The sequence below is a fragment of the Nicotiana sylvestris genome, chromosome 1 (genome assembly GCF_000393655.2).
Source record: "Nicotiana sylvestris chromosome 1, ASM39365v2, whole genome shotgun sequence".
NCBI lineage: Eukaryota > Viridiplantae > Streptophyta > Magnoliopsida > Solanales > Solanaceae > Nicotiana > Nicotiana sylvestris.
The window spans coordinates 127,709,998-127,729,699 of record NC_091057.1 but is presented as its reverse complement, the minus strand read 5'-3'; the positions used below and the strand labels follow the sequence as shown (position 1 = coordinate 127,729,699).

At 36.4% G+C, this 19,702-nt stretch overlaps 1 protein-coding gene and 1 long non-coding RNA gene across 2 annotated transcripts; both read right to left on the bottom strand.

Annotated features, from left to right (window-relative positions):
• Window positions 1-907: 907 nt before the first annotated feature.
• On the bottom strand, window positions 908-1,400 carry LOC104228466 (uncharacterized). Its single transcript, XR_711341.2, has 2 exons — window positions 1,328-1,400; window positions 908-1,234 (listed from the first exon to the last, which is right to left on the bottom strand). It is a non-coding gene; the product is annotated as an uncharacterized lncRNA (long non-coding RNA).
• Window positions 1,401-11,958: 10,558 nt separating this feature from the next.
• Window positions 11,959-16,381, bottom strand: LOC138874494 (uncharacterized). The gene is made up of 7 exons (XM_070152981.1): window positions 16,038-16,381; window positions 15,656-15,830; window positions 14,715-15,203; window positions 14,280-14,546; window positions 13,150-13,330; window positions 12,766-12,845; window positions 11,959-12,468 (listed from the first exon to the last, which is right to left on the bottom strand). Exons 1-7 carry the CDS (start codon window positions 16,379-16,381, stop codon window positions 11,959-11,961), a joined length of 2,046 nt encoding a protein of 681 aa, XP_070009082.1.
• Window positions 16,382-19,702: the final 3,321 nt, after the last annotated feature.

The window sequence follows — 19,702 nt, the reverse complement described above, 5'->3', positions numbered from 1 at the left end:
TAAAAGGTATCTATAGAATATAATTCTTTTTAAATGGTATTTATTTAAAATAAATAAGGTGTTAACCTTTGCTATATGAGGTAAAAATTCTAATTAAATATGGCTCGTCATACATACTGGTAAAAACTGGAATGGCCATTAGTTGAGTTATGATTGTGCTGCGTGATACAAGTCTTAACCAAAACTAGGAGAAATTGAAGTTTAAATATTTTACCACTTTATTTTATTGTTATATTTTATTTGCTTAGAACCGATAGGAGCAAGCTAGGATCGATAATACTTGGGTAGGCAAACTTTAGGATTTTATATTTCTTTTGAGGTTAGAGGTTGTCCCTTAGTTTATTGTTTTATTCGGGAAATGCCCCGAGAAGCTTGTAAATATTATTATCCCGAAAATGCCGAAGTACGTGTAAATGAAGACGGGAACGTTCAGGAAGCATAGTTTAGGACTTTAATTTTCTTTTCTTTTTATTTTCCTTTATTTAGGTAGGGACAACCTCGAACCTGTTTTATGTTTATGTTCTTTTTGTGTGTGTTTTACCTTAATTTGAGTATTCTTAAAAGCCAACTAAATCATGTATGCAACTATGACTTTCACAAGACTTCGAGAATGCCTAATACTTTCTCGCGAGTCAAAGTTTTTGGTGCAAATCAGTTTTGGAGTCAAATGTATTTTGAAAGAAAAATTATTTTCAAACGGTGACTTGGTACATCAAATTTCTATGTCAAGTGGCGACTCTGGGAATTCTTTCGAAATACAATCTTTTTCACATTAAAATTGAAAACCCTTTTGAGCTTTTAAAAATTACCGTATCTTCTTTTAAAGGGGTTAAGGTTAAAAAGAGGGGGTGACAAACATAATAGAGGTTTTCTCTAATTACACAAAATATGGAAATAGGATCAAACAATCAAAAAGAAATGGCTGAAAACTAGCTTTGCCTACATTTACAAACTAAGTTACAACTCTGAGCTCCATAGCAACACAATCTGGATCACGTTAGACGCTAGTGCACATCTAATTCCCAACAAAAACTAAAGAAAAAAAGAAAAATTGACACATGAATGAAAATCCAACGTCATTGTCACCTTGTCCCAGAATTGGCTGCAGGTACCTTAGACGGATAATTTGAAATGTCCACATCTATCAATGATAGGTCATAAGGCGCTGAAACATTACTTGATGCGTCCATAAGCAGCGAGCAATTCATTGCTTCGGATTTCCCTACTTGGTGTCCTACACCAGGATTTTGTGGATTGTTGTTATTAGCAGAGGGAGAGATATTAGATAATTGTACATCTTCCTGTTTGTTTCCAAATATGTACTTACATTTCCTGACAGTATCCATCTCTGGGCCAATTGGGACGAATGTCCTTGCCCTGTACTTAGTTGCACCCCCCCCCCTTCCTCTTCACCATCACCGTGATAATAAAGAACATAATCATGATATGTAGGAGTGAACTGCATCCATTGTAGAACATAGAATCTGTTAGGGCACGAGTAAAAATACAGCACAAGGGAAAATGAGCAAGTGATTGTCTGACCTGGTGGATTGTGTCATGGTAAAAGTCATTTAGCATGATTGTCACATGTTCTTGTCGTCCTCAACTTCCCAAACTATCTGGCTCAATTTCACTTAATTCAGGCTTTAAAATAATCTCAAAATGTCTGATCCTTTACTTATTTCCTCAAATGCCTTTATCATCGTCAAAAGTTGTTTCATTGTTCCATAATTAGACTAAATTCTAAGATCAAGCTAAAAATTCACATGGATGTCATGTCACTTGAATCAACATGAAAAGAACTATAAAAGAAAAGAAAACTAAACAAAAACGGCTAAAATAACATGAGGTTGAATTAAATAAATGGTAAAAGGGTTTGAACAATAAAACAAATAAAATAAAAACCTGGGTTACAATCCTAGAACAACCGAATGGCACTAAGCGAGTTAATAAGACTAAATGAACTAGGCAAAAAAAAGGATAGAAGGGTTTGAGTCACAAGACAATATCCGAATTACAACCTTGAAATAACTCTGATAACATAAATGACAACAAAATGAACTACCAAGACTCCTTCCTGACTAGCCAAGAAATGATTGTCTTTCCAATTACCAAGCTCGACATCTTAGCCATTGAGTTGCACATCGACACTACTAGGACCTTTATAGGTCTCAATCACATTTACCTAAGCAAATGGCTTTTGGGTCATTTTACCAACTCGTTCTTAAGATCGACTTCGCGGCAAATGGCTTGCCAAGGAACTTGGAAGAGCTCTCGTATCCATTTTCAACACAAATCATGCGCACCTTATACGTCTCATCATGAACAAGTAATGGCTTTTGGCTAGTATCTGTTGCATCTGGATTTTGCACGATAATGTCACCTGCATCAATAAGCTTCTGGACTATTCTTTTCAAATGTCAACACTGCTCTATTTAGACATCAGGACAATACGCGCATCTCAGAAAATAATCAAGGTTCTTTGGAAGGGGTTCGACATTTTAAATAAATCGGCTTCAACATGTCCAATCGACTCAACTTTTGGAATAAACTGGCATATGATTCTCCAATAGGAGTGGAAGACTTTTCTCTTTGCTGCTGCCTTTTCATTTGTCCTCTGGCCTCGGTTGGAACCTCTTGCCGGTAAGTGATTGATATGCTTATGGAGGTGGTGCAAGCCATTGCTGGTCTTGAGGAGGTAGAGCATATGGCGGTGCATTCTGGATAGAGTAATGGGAATGTGAGATATGACTTTGGGGATTTTGTGGGTTGGGGAGGATTATTTGGAGTGTGGAGAACAATAGATTTACACAAGAATTAAATCTACTCATTGACTCCTCATATTATTCTAACACACCAAAGACAAAATTATTCACTTCTTGAGTCTCCAATCTGAATAAAACTCTGAATTTATTACTAGAATCAGTATCCAAAAAAGTTGTCTAGAACAGAAAAAAAACATCAAAATAGAGCTGAGATACCATCACTTTGACTAGACTAATGAAATATATGTATACATACGTAGAAAGTAATTAACTGGAGAAAACAAAATCAGCAGAGAACTTCCATTTATTTTTTCTCCTTCAGTACTAAAGTCTAAACACACCCAATTTACTACTACTTAAATCCCAAATAAACCAAAAGAATACTAAAAATAAATATTAAAAAAAAGTTTATCCTACCAGAAACAAGAAGATGAACACCCAGTAGTATAACAATTATAACTGGAATTGTGAAGTCGGCGAAAAACCCTTCTTCTTCTATAGCCAAAGATACCATATTTGAGCCTCAACCAAACCAATTTTCTGATTTTTCTTGCTGATTTGAGCTTTACCCATATCACCCTTTTCACTCTAAAGAATGAATTTTTCATCTTCTCAGTAACACTCTGCTTCCTGCTGAATTGGTAGCTTCTCAAGAAAAGTTGCCTCTTTTCTAAATCAGTGTACCCTGTTTCTGTTCTGAACATGTTTACTGCCCCATAAGATATCTGTTTTACAGCCATATTGTCCATAGAATACATGTATAGATATACTGGTCTTCTGTATATATATGTTGAGAGAGAAAGTAAGAGAGAGAAATAGGAGTTTAATTTGCAGTGGGAGAAAGAATTATAGGGTTAGCGGTATATAATGGTCGTGATATATAGGTGAAGAGAGAGGGTTAGTTGGAGTCTGAATGCTCTTTATATTTTAGGCCATGCTCCGTATTAATTAATTTAATGCCATCGTGGGGATGTGCCTACATTTTAAATGTATTCGACTTTTTTTTTTTTTTCAAAAATTTTGCCATACTTACTTTATTTTTTGACAAGGAAATTTTCTTTTTAAATAATGGTGGCATATTTTGAATCGGCTTAGAATCTCCACGAAAATTCGATTTGATATCTGCTTTAGCTCTTATTAAGTGTTTGATAATATTATTTATCAAATTTAAATAAATAAAAAATCACCTTACTTTTTTCAATTAGAATTTGGACTTAAGCCTTACATGATTTTCTATCATTTCACTACCCTTCAGATTACGCCTTAGGTGCTACACAAACACAAGGAATTATCGAAATTTGGACAAATGAAAAATCACCTTATGTTCCTTAGTAATTATAGTCTTCTTTTCCCTTTTTTCATTTACTATATTTTTTAAGTGGTCACGTGAATTTGTGGGTGTCGTGAGAAATTAGAGCAAATTATGGAGAGAGAGTCACGTGACTTGGAAGGGGTTATTTTTGTTATTTTTGCATGTTTGGCAATTTAAGCAGTTAGGATCTGTTTTTTCTATTTGAGACGTGGGATAACTCACCCACGTCAGTTATTTTTTATTTCTTGATTTTGCACTTTCTTCTTTTTCCTTTTTTGTATTTTTCGAGGAAAATGTAAAAATTTGATTATATATTTTCCTTGTTTTGATTTATTGCAAGAGTAATGAAAGCATGATAGGATCTTCTCCCATTTAATTTTCTTCGTTCATCAGTTATTCAAGCATGTAATTTGAGGATGACACACGATTTATTTGTTAGACAATAAATGCTTTATAGCCCGTTTGGCAAAACTTTTAAAATCAGCTTATTTTGAGAAGTGTTTTTCACAAAAGTACTTTTTTAAAAAGTATTTTTGGTGAGAAGCAGCAATTTGAAAAGCATTTTTGAGTAGCAATTAGTGTTTGGTCAAGCTTTTGAAAACTGTTTCTAAGTGTATTTTTCTCAAAAGTGCTTCTCAGAAAAGTGTTTGGGAGAGAAGCTAATTTTTTCTGCTTCTCCAAAATTGTTTCTGTTTCTCCTCAAAAACACTTTTTTCCTTCCAAATACTTGGCCAAAAAGGCCAAATACCTCAATTTTTGGCCAAAAAAAGCACTTTTGGCCCAAAAAAAAGCTTGGCCAAACAGGCTATTAGTCTTCCAAATTAAGTCTCTAATTTCCTTTTTATCTGATATTATAATTAAACTTTCACTTTTGTGGATAGATACACGATTTATTTGTTAGACAATAAATGTTTTAGTCTTCCAAATTAAGAGGGTGTTTGGCTAAGCTTATAAGCTGGTCAAACTGGCTTATAAGCACTTTTGGCTTCTTTACACGTTTGATAAAATTAAAAGTGCTTATAAGTTAAATGCTTATAAACCAAAAATAAGCCAAAAGTCATAAGTTTATCTCCCCCAACTTATCAAATTTCAGCTTATAAGTACTTTGGATTTGACCAAAATATTTACTATTCTATCTCTAAAGTACTTCTTTTTAAAACAAAACTCTTCGTATAACCAGTTCTTCAGCTGCTTATTATTAATTTCAGTACTTTTATCCAAACATGTAACTGCTTATTTTTTAAATCAACTTCAGTACTTAAAAGTGTTTTTCAGCACCTAATGTTTATCAGCCACTCTACGTCAGCTAAGCCAAACGGGCTCTAAGTCTCTAATTCCCTTTTTATCTGATATTATAATTAAACTTTGACTTTTGCGGATAGATTCTTTTTTTTTATTTAAGTATGAACAAATATGTCGTGTTATTTGTTTTCAATAACTTGAAGTACTTATGCCCGCAAATTAAGATCTCCTCTCGTATTATAATAATGCAAATCCAATAAAAATACTACATCGGCAATCATATTCGCTTAATTAAGTGTTTGTTGATATAAAAGATAAGATACACTAGAAAAATCGATGAAAGATTGCCCTAATTGTTTGCGCTAAAGACGTTAAAGAATTAAACAGGAAATGAATTATACTAGATTAGAAAAAATCGTAATTTAATTTATGATACTAATTTTCACTAGATTTTTAGATAAGAGAATGAAGATGTAATTGAGAGAATTTTTTGTATATTTTTTTTATAATGAAATTTGTACAAAACTTGTCCTTGTATACAAATAAAAAGAATCTTTCAATAACTAACTATGCTACTTGGCCTATGACTATTAGCTATTCTATAACAAATTTATTGGATAGAAACAGAAAGAATAATTTATCTACGAGAAACAAAAAAATTTGCACACGTTGTCGGGAGAAATTTAAAAATAGCCAGATTTACATCTGGTCATTCAAAAATAGCCCAATTTCAAAAGTAATCGAAATTTAGCCATTTTTCATGTAAAGATAAATCTGAGCGAAAATACTGTTCAAAACCCGAAAAATACGCTTGTATATTATACTGGAGTTCCAGCATAAATATGCTTGAACTCCAGCATATTATACGGGAGTTCCAGGATAACTATGCTGGAACTCCAAGCATAATATGTTGGAGTTCCAGCATAAGTACACTAGAACTCCAGCATAATATACTGGAGTTCCAGCAAGTATAAATGTCCAGTATAATATACTGGAGTTTGGAGCACCGGTGCTCCAGTCTCCCGTATATTATACAGGAATCAGCAAAGTATATCGGTCCAGCATAATATGCTAGAGTTCGTACACAGATGCACCGAACTCACGTATATTATGCGGGACCGGTCTTTATTGCAACAAAATAGTGGCTATTTTTCATTGACTTCGTAAACGGTGGCTATTTTTGAATGACCATTCCGAAAATTGGCTATACCGTGCTATTTTAACCACGTTGTCTTGTCTTCTTCTATAGCAGGCCCAAGAGGCTTCAGACGAATTTGGGCCCAATAAAAAATAGATCAAAAATCAACAGCACAAGCACTTTGATCCTAAAACCACTTTGAGCCCAATTGTGAAAAGAGTCCAAATCCAAATCTCTTATACATCTGCTTTGTTTGGACAGAAGACATTCACCTCGTTTGTGTCGGTCGTCTTCTTCACAATCTTAGCTTCCTTTGCTTTCCAATTTTTCATGGAATCACTATTAAGTTATGAAAATTGTGAAGCTTCGATTCCAACACCACCCCCTCCCCTCAAGTTGGAGGGATGTGAAACAACCCCCAACTTGCCCAAAACAGTCTTGTGGATCGGACCAGAAAGGGGTTTTGTGAAAACATCGGCAATATGAGAGAAGGGAACAAAGGATAAAGAGATGAGACCAGCAAGGTATTGCTGTCGGACAAAGTGACAATCAAGGACGACATGCTTGGTGCGTTCGTGAAAGACTGGATTTTTGGCGATGTGGATAGCGGCCTGACTGTCAGAGTGAATAGGTACAGGAATAGAAGGAGTAAGAGAAAGGTCTTCAAGAAGACGGAGAAGCCATGTGAGTTCTGCGACGACTCAGTGCATAGAACGGTACTCTACCTCGGCGGAGGAAAGGGATACTAAAGATTACTTCTTGAACTTCCAAGAAATGGGAGAAGAACCAAAGGAAATGTAATAGCCACTGATAGACCTGCGAGTGTCCGGACATCGGCCCCAATCGGAGTCACAAAATGCAACAAGCTTTAATGAGGGATTAGATGAGAGAAAAAGCCCTAAACCAGGGTCCAAAAGAAAGTAACGTAAACAACGTAAAGCAGCATCAAAATGAGGACGACGAGGCGATTGCATGAATTGACTGAGGTGTTGCACAGCAAATGACAAATCAGGACGGGTGTGAGTTAGATAATTGAGTTTGCCCAAAAGTTTGCGATAGATGAAAGGATCTGGTAGAAGATCACCTTTATTCAAACGCAAGTGGAAACAAGGATCAACAGGAGAAGAAGTTGGTTTGGAGTCCAAGCAACCAAATTCAGAAAGAAGATCCAAGGTAAATTTCCTTTGAGTTAATATGATTCCTTGTGTTTCCCTGATGATTTCAATACCCAACAAATAATGTGCTTGACCTAAATCCTTGATTTTGAACTCAGAGTCTAGAAACACGTTAAGAGAATTAAGTTCTGTAGGGTCATCTCTTGTAAGTAAAATGTCATCGACATAGACAGCAATGATGGTAGTGTTGCCTGCTAATTTCATGAAAAGGTGTGAGTAATCGTTGAGCGAATGAGAGTAACCTTTGAAATTAAGAGTAGTAGTAAGCCTGGCATACCACTGCCTAGAGGCTTGGAGCAAACCATAGAAAGATTTGCGCAGTTTGCAAACATGAGCAGGGGTGGGAGGGGTAAGTCCAGCTGGAAACTTCATGTAAACTTCCTCTTGTAAATCACTAAGGAGGAAAACATTATTGACGTCCAATTGGTAAACACCCCACTGCTTCTTAACTGCCACTGTCAATAAACATATGATGGTTATCATTTTAACAACTGGGGAGTAGGTCTCATTGAAATCAATCTCTTCCCTTTGCATGTCACCCCTGATGACTAACCGAGCTTTAAACCTCTCTACTAAACCATCCTACTTGTATTTCACCTTGTAAACCCACTTACAGGGCAATGCTTTCCTGTCCTTAGGTAGTTGCACAATCTCCCAAGTTTTGTTTGCCTCTAAAGGTGCAAGTTCTTGGTTCATGGCTTCCTGCCAACCAGGATGAAAGGAAGCTTGGGAAAATGAGGTAGGTTCAAAAATATGGAAAATGGTGGTTAGGATATTTTGGTAAGTGGAAGATAGGGCAGAAAAAGATAAGATAGAAGGGGACATAGGGGAAGCAAAACAGTGGGTAGTCAGATTAGTTAAAATAACTGAATTGCAGATATAGTCATCCAAATAAGATGGTAAATAATGTTCTCTGGTGGATCTTCTGAGAGCAGGTTGAGAAGGTAGAGTGGTGGGAAATAGGGATGAATCAGATTGAGCAGGAGGAAGTAGGGAAGGGGGAGAGTCAGAGGCTGAAGTAAGTGAAGTAGAAATGGGAGAAGTAAAGGGTAAATAAGTAGAATTAAAAGGGGGTGGTGGTAAAGAGGCAATGCTAAAAGAAATAGGTCTAGGTGTTAGAGATGGGGAAGGTATAGAGCAGGGAGGTGCAGGTGGTACTTGATCAAGAGTGTCAATGGAATGGGAAGACAATTTGACTGGAAATATAGGTGACATGGGCTTGATAGAGGTATAGGGAAAGATGTGTTCATGGAAAACAACATCCCTTGAAACAAAGACCTTATGAGTTTGTAGATCAAGTAGCTTATATCCCTTCTTGCTAGAAGGATACCCCAAAACACACACACTTAACTGATCTGGGATCTAGCTTGGATCTGTGTGTAGGTAGTATTGAAGCATAGCATAAGCAACCAAAGGCTCTTAATGTACCATAGTCAGGAGGTTGACCAAATTAGACTTCATACGGGGTCTTCATCTTTAGAACTGTAGAGGGAAATCTGTTAATTGAAAAGGTTGTTGTCAACAAGCAATCCCCCAAAACTTGACTTGAAGGTTAGATTGGAAGAGTAATGCCCTGCAGGTTTCAAGTAAATGTCCATGCTTCCTCTCAACAACCCCATTTTGTTGGGGAGAGGAAACACAAGTTTTTTGATGAAGAATACCTTGGGAATCAAAGAACTGTGAGGTACTGGGATTGGATCCCAACTCAAGGGCATTATCTGATCTTATAACCTTTACTTTGGTGTGAAACTGTCTCTCAGTTATGGCTAAGAATTGTTTGAGCATTGTGAAAGCATTAGACTTAGTTTTGAGAAGAAATGTCCATGTGCCTCTACTATAATCATCCACTATAGTAAGAAAGTATTTGTAACCATCATAAGCATGTATTTTGTAAGGTCCCCAAGTGTCGACATGAATAAGATCAAAAATTTGTTTAGTTGTTATAGAACTAGAGGGAAAAGATAATTTGACTTGCTTAACTTTAGCACAAATATTACAAGGCTAAAAATTAGAAGGAGAAGAAGAATAAGAAATAGAAGAGATGCATTTCATATTAGAAAAGGGCATATGTCCCAGTCTATTATGCCATAAACTTACATCTTTAGAAGGATGCTAAACATGTGCTAGAATTGGAAACTGCTCTACTAGACTTTTGACTACAAACAGAATGGCTAAAAGCCTTGATTAAATTAGACATAACTACTCTAGGCTTGAGAAATTTGGTTGGACCAACTTGGCTTGAGTGGACTGAATTGAAGACATAGATCCCTCTAGTGACTTTACCAAGCACCACTGGCCTCTTCAGTGAAGGGGCCTGCAATGTTGCACCAAAAGAGGAGAAAATCATAAGTGAATGAAATTTCAAACACAACTTGTGTACGACAATTAGTTGTAATGAAAACATGGCACAAACATAACATGATAAAGGGTAAAGCCAGGTAGAATAGCTATTGATCCTGCCTGATAAACCAACACCTTAGCAGAATTAGGCAGCTTTACCTAGAATGTCTTAGGAAGGAGTTTGATATTAAATAGAAGCTCCAAATCAGAAGTCATGTGCTCAGAAGCACCTGAATCTAAAATCCAAGAAATAGATTGAAGAGAAACACTTATATATGTTTTGGATGAGGAAGAGGAATGAGGTATACCAGCACAATTAGCAGACACTGTCTCCTCATATGTCTGCTCAATTTGAGAACCAACTTTCACTTGTTGAAGCAACTGGTAAAGGCTGTGAAACTGATCTTGTGTCATAGATTGGTCTCCTGCACTATTTGGTTGAGTATATGATGTTTCCATGGAAACTGCTGCATTGTTGTTTCCATGTTGAAATTCTTAGCAGGTGTGACTTTCTGCCCTCCATAGGACTGTTGAGCTGCAACAACGGCACTTTCAGCTGGATGATGAGAAATCTGTACTTGTCTTTGCTTCTTATCTCTGATAAGCAAGGAGTGGGCATGATTCAGTGAAGACAAAGGAGATAGCAGAAGTAGATTGCTTCTAGCTGCTGCATAAGTGTCATTCAGTCCCATTAGGAACTGAATGAGTCTGTTATCCTGTTGAGATTTGTAGTTTTTAAGTTTACCACCATAACTGCAGTCATAGGTACTGTGTTGGCATATATCCAGACTGTCCAATTCATCCCATAGCCTTTTCAGCTTAGTATAGTATCCTACTATGTCCAAATTTCCTTGTGTTGACTCACTGATCTCCTTTTATAGGTGATAAAGTTGTGGTCCACTACTCTGACCAAATCTTTCTTCAAGATTATCCCAAAATTCCTTGGCGGTCTTGGTGTACAAAACACTCTCTACTATTGCTTTGGAAAGAGAGTTTAATAGCCAAGAAATGAACATGTCATAACAATGTGTCCAAGACTTGAAGTCATCAAAAGAGATTTTGGGCTAAAGAAATGTTCCATCAATGAGTCCTACTTTGTTCTTAGCAGACAAAGCTATGAGCATTCCCCTTCTCCAACCCCCATATCCTCTTCCATCAAAAGGAGAGTTAACAAGAAGCATTCCAGGTGAATTAGAAGGGTGGAGGTAAAAGGGATATGAGGAGTCAAGAAGTGCAGAAGCAGTTGTTGCCATCTGAGAAGAGCTGGTTGTTGTGACAGATGCTGAAGGGAGCTCGACTTGGTCTCCCATGGTTGATTAGGATATAACTAAAAAAATGGATTGAAGAAGGATCGAGCACTACTGCTCTGATACCATGTTATAAGAATAAGAGAATGAAGATGTAATTGAGAGAATTTTCTGTATATTTTTTTGATAATGAAATCTGTACAGAACTTGTCCTTATATACAAATAAAAAGAATCTTTCAATAACTAACTATGTCACTTGGCCTATAACTATTAGCTATTTTATAACAAATTTATTGGATAGAAACAGAAAGAATAATTTATCTACAAGAAACAAAAAATCTGCACACGTTGTCTTGTCTTCTTCTATAGCAGGCCCAAGAGGATTCAGACGAACTTGGGCCCAATAAAAAATAGATCAAAAATCAGCAACATAAGCACATTGATCCCAAAAATACCTTGATCCCAATTGTGAAAAGAGTCCATATCCAAAACTCTTATACATCTGCTTTGTTTGGACAGAAGACATTCACCTCGTTTGTGTCGGTCGTCTTCTTCACAATTTCAGCTTCCTTTGCTTTCCAATTCTTCATGGAATCACCATTAAGTTCTGAAATTTGTGAAGCTTCGATTCCAACACCCCCCCCCCCTCAAGTTGGAGGGATGTGAAACAACCCCCAACTTTCCCAAAACAGTCTTGTGGATCGGACCAGAAAGGCGTTTTGTGAAAACATCGACAATCTAAGAAGAGGATGGAACAAAGGATAAAGAGATGAGACCAGCAAGGTATTGCTGTCGGACAAAGTGACAATCAAGGTCGACATGCTTGGTGCGTTCGTGAAAGACTGGATTTTTGGCAATATGGATAGCAGCCTGACTGTCAGAGTGAAGAGGTACAGGAATAGAAGGAGTAAGAGAAATGTCTTCAAGAAGACGGAGAAGCCATGTGAGTTCTGCGACGACTCGGCGCATAGAACGGTACTCTGCCTCGGCGGAGGAAAGGGACCCCAAAGATTGCTTCTTGGACTTCCAAGAAATGGGAGAAGAACCAAGGGAAATGTAATAGTCACTAATAGACATACGAGTGTCCGGACATCGGCCCCAATTGGAGTCACAAAAAGCAACAAGTTTGAAGGAGGGATTAGATGAGAGAAAAAGCCTTAAACCAGGGTCCAAAAGAAGGTAACGTAAACAACGTAAAGCAGCATCAAAATGAGGATGACGAGGCGATTGTATGAATTGACTGAGGTGCTAAACAGCAAATGACAAATTAGGATGGGTGTGAGTTAGATAATTGAGTTTGCCCAAAAGTTTGCGATATATAAAAGGATCCGGTAGAAGATCACCTTCATTCAAACGCAAGTGGTAATAAGGATCAAGAGGAGAAGAAGCTGGTTTGGAGTCCAAGCAGCCAAATTCAGAAAGAAGATCCAAGGTAAATTTCCTTTGAGTTAATATGATTCCTTGTGTTTCCCTGATGATTTCAATACCCAAAAAATAATGTGCTTGACCTAAATCCTTGATTTTGAACTTAGAGTCTAGAAATACCTTAAGAGAATTAAGTTTTGTAGGGTCATCTCCTGTAAGTAAAATGTCATCGGCATAGATAGCAATGATGGTAGTGTTGCCTACTGAAAAAGAGTGAGTAGTAACCTTTGAACTTTAGAGCAGCAGTAAGTCTGGCATACCACTACCTAGAGGCTTGGTGCAAACCATAGAGAGATTTGTGCAGTTTGCAAACATGAGCAGGGGTGGGAGGGGTAAGTCCAGCTGGAAACATCATGTAAACTTCCTCCTATAAATCACCATGGAGGAAAGCATTGTTGACGTCCAATTGGTAAACACCCCACTACTTCTTAACTGCCACTGTCAATAAACATCTGATGGTTGTCATCTTAACAACTAGGGAGTAGGTCTCATTGAAATCAATACCTTCCCTTTGTATGTCACCCCTGATGACTAACCGAGCTTTAAACCTCTCTAGTGAACCATCCTGCTTGTATTTCACCTTGTAAACCCACTTACAGGGCAATGCTTTCCTATCCTTAGGTAGTTGCGCAACCTCCCAAGTTTTGTTTGCCTCTAAAGCTGAAAGTTCTTGGTTCATGGCTTCCTGCCAACCAGGATGAAGGGAGGCTTGGGAAAATGAGGTAGGTTCAGAAATATGGGAAATGGTGTTTAGGATATTTCGGTTGGTAGGCAGAAAAAGATAAGATAGAAGGGGACATAGGGGAAGCAAAACAGTGGGTAGTCAAATTAGTTAAAACAACTGAATTACAGATGTAATCATCCAAATAAGAGGGTAAATGATGTTCTCTGGTGGATCTTCTGAGAGCAGGTTGAGAAGGTAGAGTGGTAGGAAATAAGGATGAATCAGATTGAGCAAGAGGAAAGTAAGGAAGGGGGAGAGTTAGAGGCTGAAGTAGATGAAGTAAAAATGGGAGAAGTAAAGGGTAAAGGAGTAGAATAAATAGGGGATGGTGGTAAAGAGGCAATGATATAAGAAATAGGTCTAGGTGTTAGAGATGGGGAAGGTATAGAGTAGGGAGGTGCGGGTAATGCTTGATCAGGAGTGTCAATGGAATGGGAAGACAATTTGACTGGAAATATAGGTGACAGGGGATTGAAAGAGGTAAAGGGAAAGATGTGTTCATGGAAAACAACATCTCTTGAAACAAAGACCTTGTGAGTTTGTAGATCAAGTAGCTTATCCCTTCTTGCCAGAAGGATACCCCAAAAACACATACTTAACTTATCTGGGATCTAGCTTGGATATGTGTGTAGGTAGTGTTGACGCATAGCATAAGCAACCAAAGGCTCTTAATATACCATAGTTAGGAGTTTGACCAAATAAGACTTCATAAGGGGCCTTCATCTTTAGAACCGTAGAGGGAAATCTGTTAATTAAAAAGGTTGCCGTCAACAAGCAATCCCTCAAAACTTGACTGGAAGGTTAGATTGAAAGGGTAATGACCTACAGGTTTCAAGTAAATGTTCATGCTTCCTCTCAACAACCCCATTTTGTTAGGGAGAGGAAATACAAGTTGTTTGATGAAGAATACCTTGGGAAGCAAAGAACTGTGAGGTACTGGATTGGATCCCAACTCAAGGGCATTATCCGATATTATAACCTTTACTTTGGTGTGAAACTGTCTCTCAGTTATGGCTAAGAATTGTTTGAGAATTGTGAAAGCATTAGACTTAGTTTTGAGAAGAAATGTCCATGTGTCTCTACTATAATCATCCACTATAGTAAGAAAGTATTTGTAACCATCATAAGTATGTGCTTTGTAAGGTCCCCAAGTGTCGACATGAATAAGATCAAAAATCTATTTAGTTGTTATAGAACTAGAGGGGAAAGATAATTTGACTTGCCTAACTTTAGCACAAATATCACAAGGCTAAAAATTAGAAGGAGAAGAAGAATAAGAAATAGAAGAGATGCACTTCATATTAGAAAAGGGCATATGTCCCAGTCTATTATGCCATAAACTTACATCTTTAGAAATGGATGCTAAACATGTGCTAGAATTGGAAACTGATCTACTAGACTTTTGATTACAAAAAGAATGGCTAAAAGCCTTGATTAAATTAGACATAACTACTCTAGGCTTGAGGAACTTAGATGGACCAACTTGGCTTGAGTGGACTGAATTGAAGACATAGATCCCTCTAGTGACTTTACCAAGCACCACTGGCCTCTTCAGTGAAGGGGCATGCAATGTTGCACCAAAAGAGGAGAAAATCATAAGTGAATGAAATTGCAAACACAACTTGTGTACTGACAATAAGTTGTAATTAAAACATGGCACAAACAAAACATGATATAGGGTAAAGCCAGGTAGAATAGCTATTGATCTTGCCTGATAAACCAACACCTTAGCAGAATTAGGCAGCTTTACATAGACTGGCTTAGGAAGGAGTTTGGCATTAAATAGAAGCTGCAAATCAGAAGTCATGTGCTCAGAAGCACCTGAATCTAAAATCTAAGAAATAGATTGAAGAGAAACATTGATATATGTTTTGGAAGAGGAAGAGGAATGAGGTATACCAACACAATTAGCAGACACAGTCTCCTCATATGTCTGCTCAATTTGAGAATCAACTTTCACTTGTTGAAGAACTGGTAAAGGCTGTGAAACTGATCTTGTGTCATGGGTTGGTCTCCTGCACTATTTGGTTGAGTTTCTATGGAAACTGCTGCATTGCTCTTTGCTCCATTGAATCTTTTGGATTAGGTAAACTTAAAATCTGAGGGAAAACCAATCAATCTATAACAGTTTTCAATGGTATGATTTTGCTTCTTGCAATAGTTGCAAAACTGAGTTCCCTTCTTTGTTTCCATGTTGAACTTCTTAGTAGGTGTGACTTTTTGCCCTTCATAGGACTGTTGAGCTGCAACAAAGGCACTTTAAGCTGGATGATGAGAGATCTGTACTTCTCTTTGCTTCTCATCTTTGATAAGCAAGGAGTAGGCATGATTCAGTGAAGGCAAAGGAGATAGCAGAAGTAGATTGCTTCTAGTTGCTGCATAAGTGTCATTCAGTCCCATAAGGAACTGAATGAGTCTGTTATCCTGTTGAGATTTGTAGTTTTTGAGTTTACCACCATAACTGCAGTCACGGGTACAGTGTTGCCATATATCCAAACTGTCCAATTCATCCTACCGCCTGTTCAGCTTAGTATAGTATCTTGCTATGTCCAAATTTCCTTGTGTTGACTCACTGATCTCCTTTTGTAGGTGATAAAGTTGTGGTCCACTACTCTGACCAAACCTTTCTTCAAGCTCATCCTAGATTTCCTTGGGGGTCTTGGTGTACAGAACACTCTCTGCTATTGCTTTGGAAAGAGAGAGCCAAGAAATGATCATGTCATTACAACGTGTCCAAGACTTGAAGTCATCAGAAGAGATTTTGGGCTGAAGAAATGTTCCATCAATGAGTCCTACTTTGTTCTTAGCAGACAAAGCTATGAGCATTCCCCTTCTCCAGCCCCCATATCCTCTTCCATCAAAAGGGGAGTTAACAAGAAGCATTCCAGGTGAATCAGAAGGGTGGAGGTAAAAGGGATGTGAGGAGTCAAGAAGTGCAGAAGCAGTTGTTGCCATTTGAGGAGAGCTGGTTGCTGTGACAGATGCTGAAAGGAGCTCGACTTGGTCTCCCATGGTTGATTAGAATATAACTAAAAAAATGGATTGAAGAAGGATGGAGCACTACTGCTCTGATACCATGTTAGAAGAATAAGAGAATGAGGATGTAGTTGAGAGTTTTCTGTATATTTTTTTAATAATGAAATCTATACAAAACTTGTCCTTATATACAAATAAAAAGAATCTTTCAATAACTAACTATGTCACTTGGCCTATGACTATTAGCTATTCTATAACAAATTTATTGGATAGAAACAGAAAGAATAATTTATCTACAAGAAACAAAAAATCTGCACACGTTGTCTTGTCTTCTTCTATAGCAGGCCCAAGAGGCTTCAGACGAATTTGGGCCCAATAAAATATAGATCAAAAATCAGCAGCGCAAGCACTTTGATCCCAAAAATACCTTGAGCCCAATTGTGAAAAGAGTCCAAATCCAAATCTCGTATACATCTGCTTTGTTTGGACAGAAGACATTCACCTCGTTTGTGTCGGTCATCTTCTTTACAATTCAGCTTCCTTTGCTTTCCATTTCTTAATATAATCATTAAGTTTTTAAATTTGTGAAGCTTCGATTCCAACAAGATAACCAAATTCTACATACAAAGCTCAAGCATTACATGCAGAATTCCAGACATAAAACTCCAAAACTATATCAAATATGATTAAGTTTTACAAAATTTATCTCAAATAATTAGTCGGATAACTGCATAGTTGGATCCAATTAAACTCTATGGGTTCAATCTTTAAAGTTTTTAATATTAGACCTATTATATTTTTAAAGTTATGGGTTCATATCTACTATTTATTGCAATTTTAGTGAAATCTTACACAGATTTATACTCCGCTTCAAAAGTTATGGGTTCAATTAAACCTATAAGTACAGTGGTACATCCGCTCCTGGCATAAAGTATAAACTGAAACCATATAATTCCGTCCTATAACTATGAATGTCTTTACCAACTCAATTGTAAATTACATAGTCATAGTGCTTTAGATAATCCAATTAGGATAAGAAGACGAATCTTAAGGAAGAATCAGAGACAACGGGATTCCTTAAACACACTGAACTAAGTTTCTTCCAATATAATCTAACATAAAGATAAGGTGGCGCCAGGAAATGCCATTAATTATCTTAATACGAATTACATAGAAATTCAAGAAAGACAGGTTGGAAAAATAAATAAGTCAAATGTTAGCAATGAAATTAAATCAGAGAATTCAGATTTTATCGCAATAGGTGTAACCAATCCCTTACATTTGAGTATGTCTTCCAATACAAGTATTTAAAGCTAACAAATTACTAACTTCTACACCAAGAATTGCAGGCGCCGCTTACCCTAAATTATTGGAGTATAGCTAAAGAGAGAAAAACTATCAAATAATGATTTATCTTCTATTAAATTAATTTCTAATTAATCTCCACCTTTATACTATAAACAAACCGGCATTTATCCATAATAATTATTTTGTTCCGTTCTCAACTTTTAAGAATATGTTCTTCAATTATAAATTTACGTACTTTAACACTATAAAAAATATCCATACTTTTCTTGATGTTCCCAGTTGTGTTCTAAATTAAAGACATCATAGTCCGCCGAGCTCCGACCCTTAATTATTGCCATCCACATTGACCATTAATTTGAAGAATCAAGAATATTGAGATTAACTTAATTATATCTACTAATCAGACCTAATTATAATAAGAGTGTTGAGATCTCAAGTTGGAGCTTCCTTAAGCGTGAATCATAACTAAAAAGTAGTAAAAGAAGATATCTTGAGTTATTCATTAATTAATATTGCAAGCTAGAGACGACTAATTAAACAATCACAAGTAGAGATAATCATATAATGATTGAAGGTATGATTTGTTGTAGTATTAGTTTAATTGCTTCTCAGTCATTTGGTCAACCAAAAAGCAAGGTGATTTATTTGTCCCAAGTGTAGAAAAACTCCACAGCACAAGAATCGAAGGTACATAAAATACCTTCATAATCTTTTCTCGTGCTAGAGTAGTATCTTCTAACTTATTTTTTTCACAAAAATAATACTATATCTTTGATTTGAAGTCCTGTACAGAACCAAATAAATAAATCCTCTTGAATAAGTATGCGGGATTAAACTGTTGCTCAAACAAAGAGAACGAGGGAAACAAAAACGACCTATCACATTTAAAATATGTCATTTCCTTCCTTCCCTTTTTGTTTTTTCCCCTTATCTTATTTCACCTAAACAAACAAAATGTTTCGTGATTTTCCCACCTTATAAAATGGCCCATCATAGATGTGAAAAGAAAATAAAATAAAATACATATACAACTGATGACCAATATTATATAAAAAATATGACGACTACAAAAACAAAGGGACAACAGTTAATTCAGTGTGAAAGTAATATAACCCTTGTTATTTGATAACGCGTTGTGAGACCTCCATGAGACGTGTTTGGCTGCACCTACTTATAAACATTAAAAGTAGCACATAAAAGAAGTGGGTAAAACGCGCAAGTACATATATGGCGTTTCTTTTATAGTATTAATCATGTTTCTAATGGAGTATGTTTTATTTTAATCATGTTTCTGACGGCATATGTTTTATATTAATCACGTTTCTGAAAAGTTTCTTTTACATGCCTCACACCTTTCATGTATGAATTAGCGCATGCCTAGCATTAGAATGAATAAAGTGAAGTAATAGTTCTTAAACTTGGTGAAGTAAACATTTTAATCCAAGCTCCTTTACTGTTTAATGAAATCCACACCCTTTTTTTAACAGAATTTGTTGGAATAAGAAAATCACAAAAAAAAAAAATCCATCTCCCAAAGATAAAAGAGCCCTTTTAATAGCCTATTTGGCCAAGCTGGAAAAATCAGCTTATTTTGAGATGTGCTTTTGTTAAAAGTGTTTTTCTTTAAAAGTAATTTTGGTGAGAAGCAATTTGTGTTTGACTAATTAATTTGAAAAGTACTTCTAAGCAATAATTAGTGCTTGACCAAACTTTTAAAAAGTGTTTCTTAGTGTATTTTTATCAAAAGTGCTTCTCAAAATAGTTCTTTCGAGAAGAAACTACTTTTTTAAACTTTAGGGAAAAAATATTATTTTTTAACTTGGAGAAGCTTGGCCGTGGACTACCAATAGGAGCTAATCATTACTACACAAGTTAGCACCCACAGATCTAATGTCCTAAGTCAACCAATAGGAGCTAATGATTCAGATATTTAACTAAAAAACAAAAATGTGGATGGAAAATATAGAACGCATAACATCGGCTTTCTATAAACACAACTTCCAGACTCCAATATCAGGAACGAAAAGGAACCTTCCAAAGAGAGAGAGA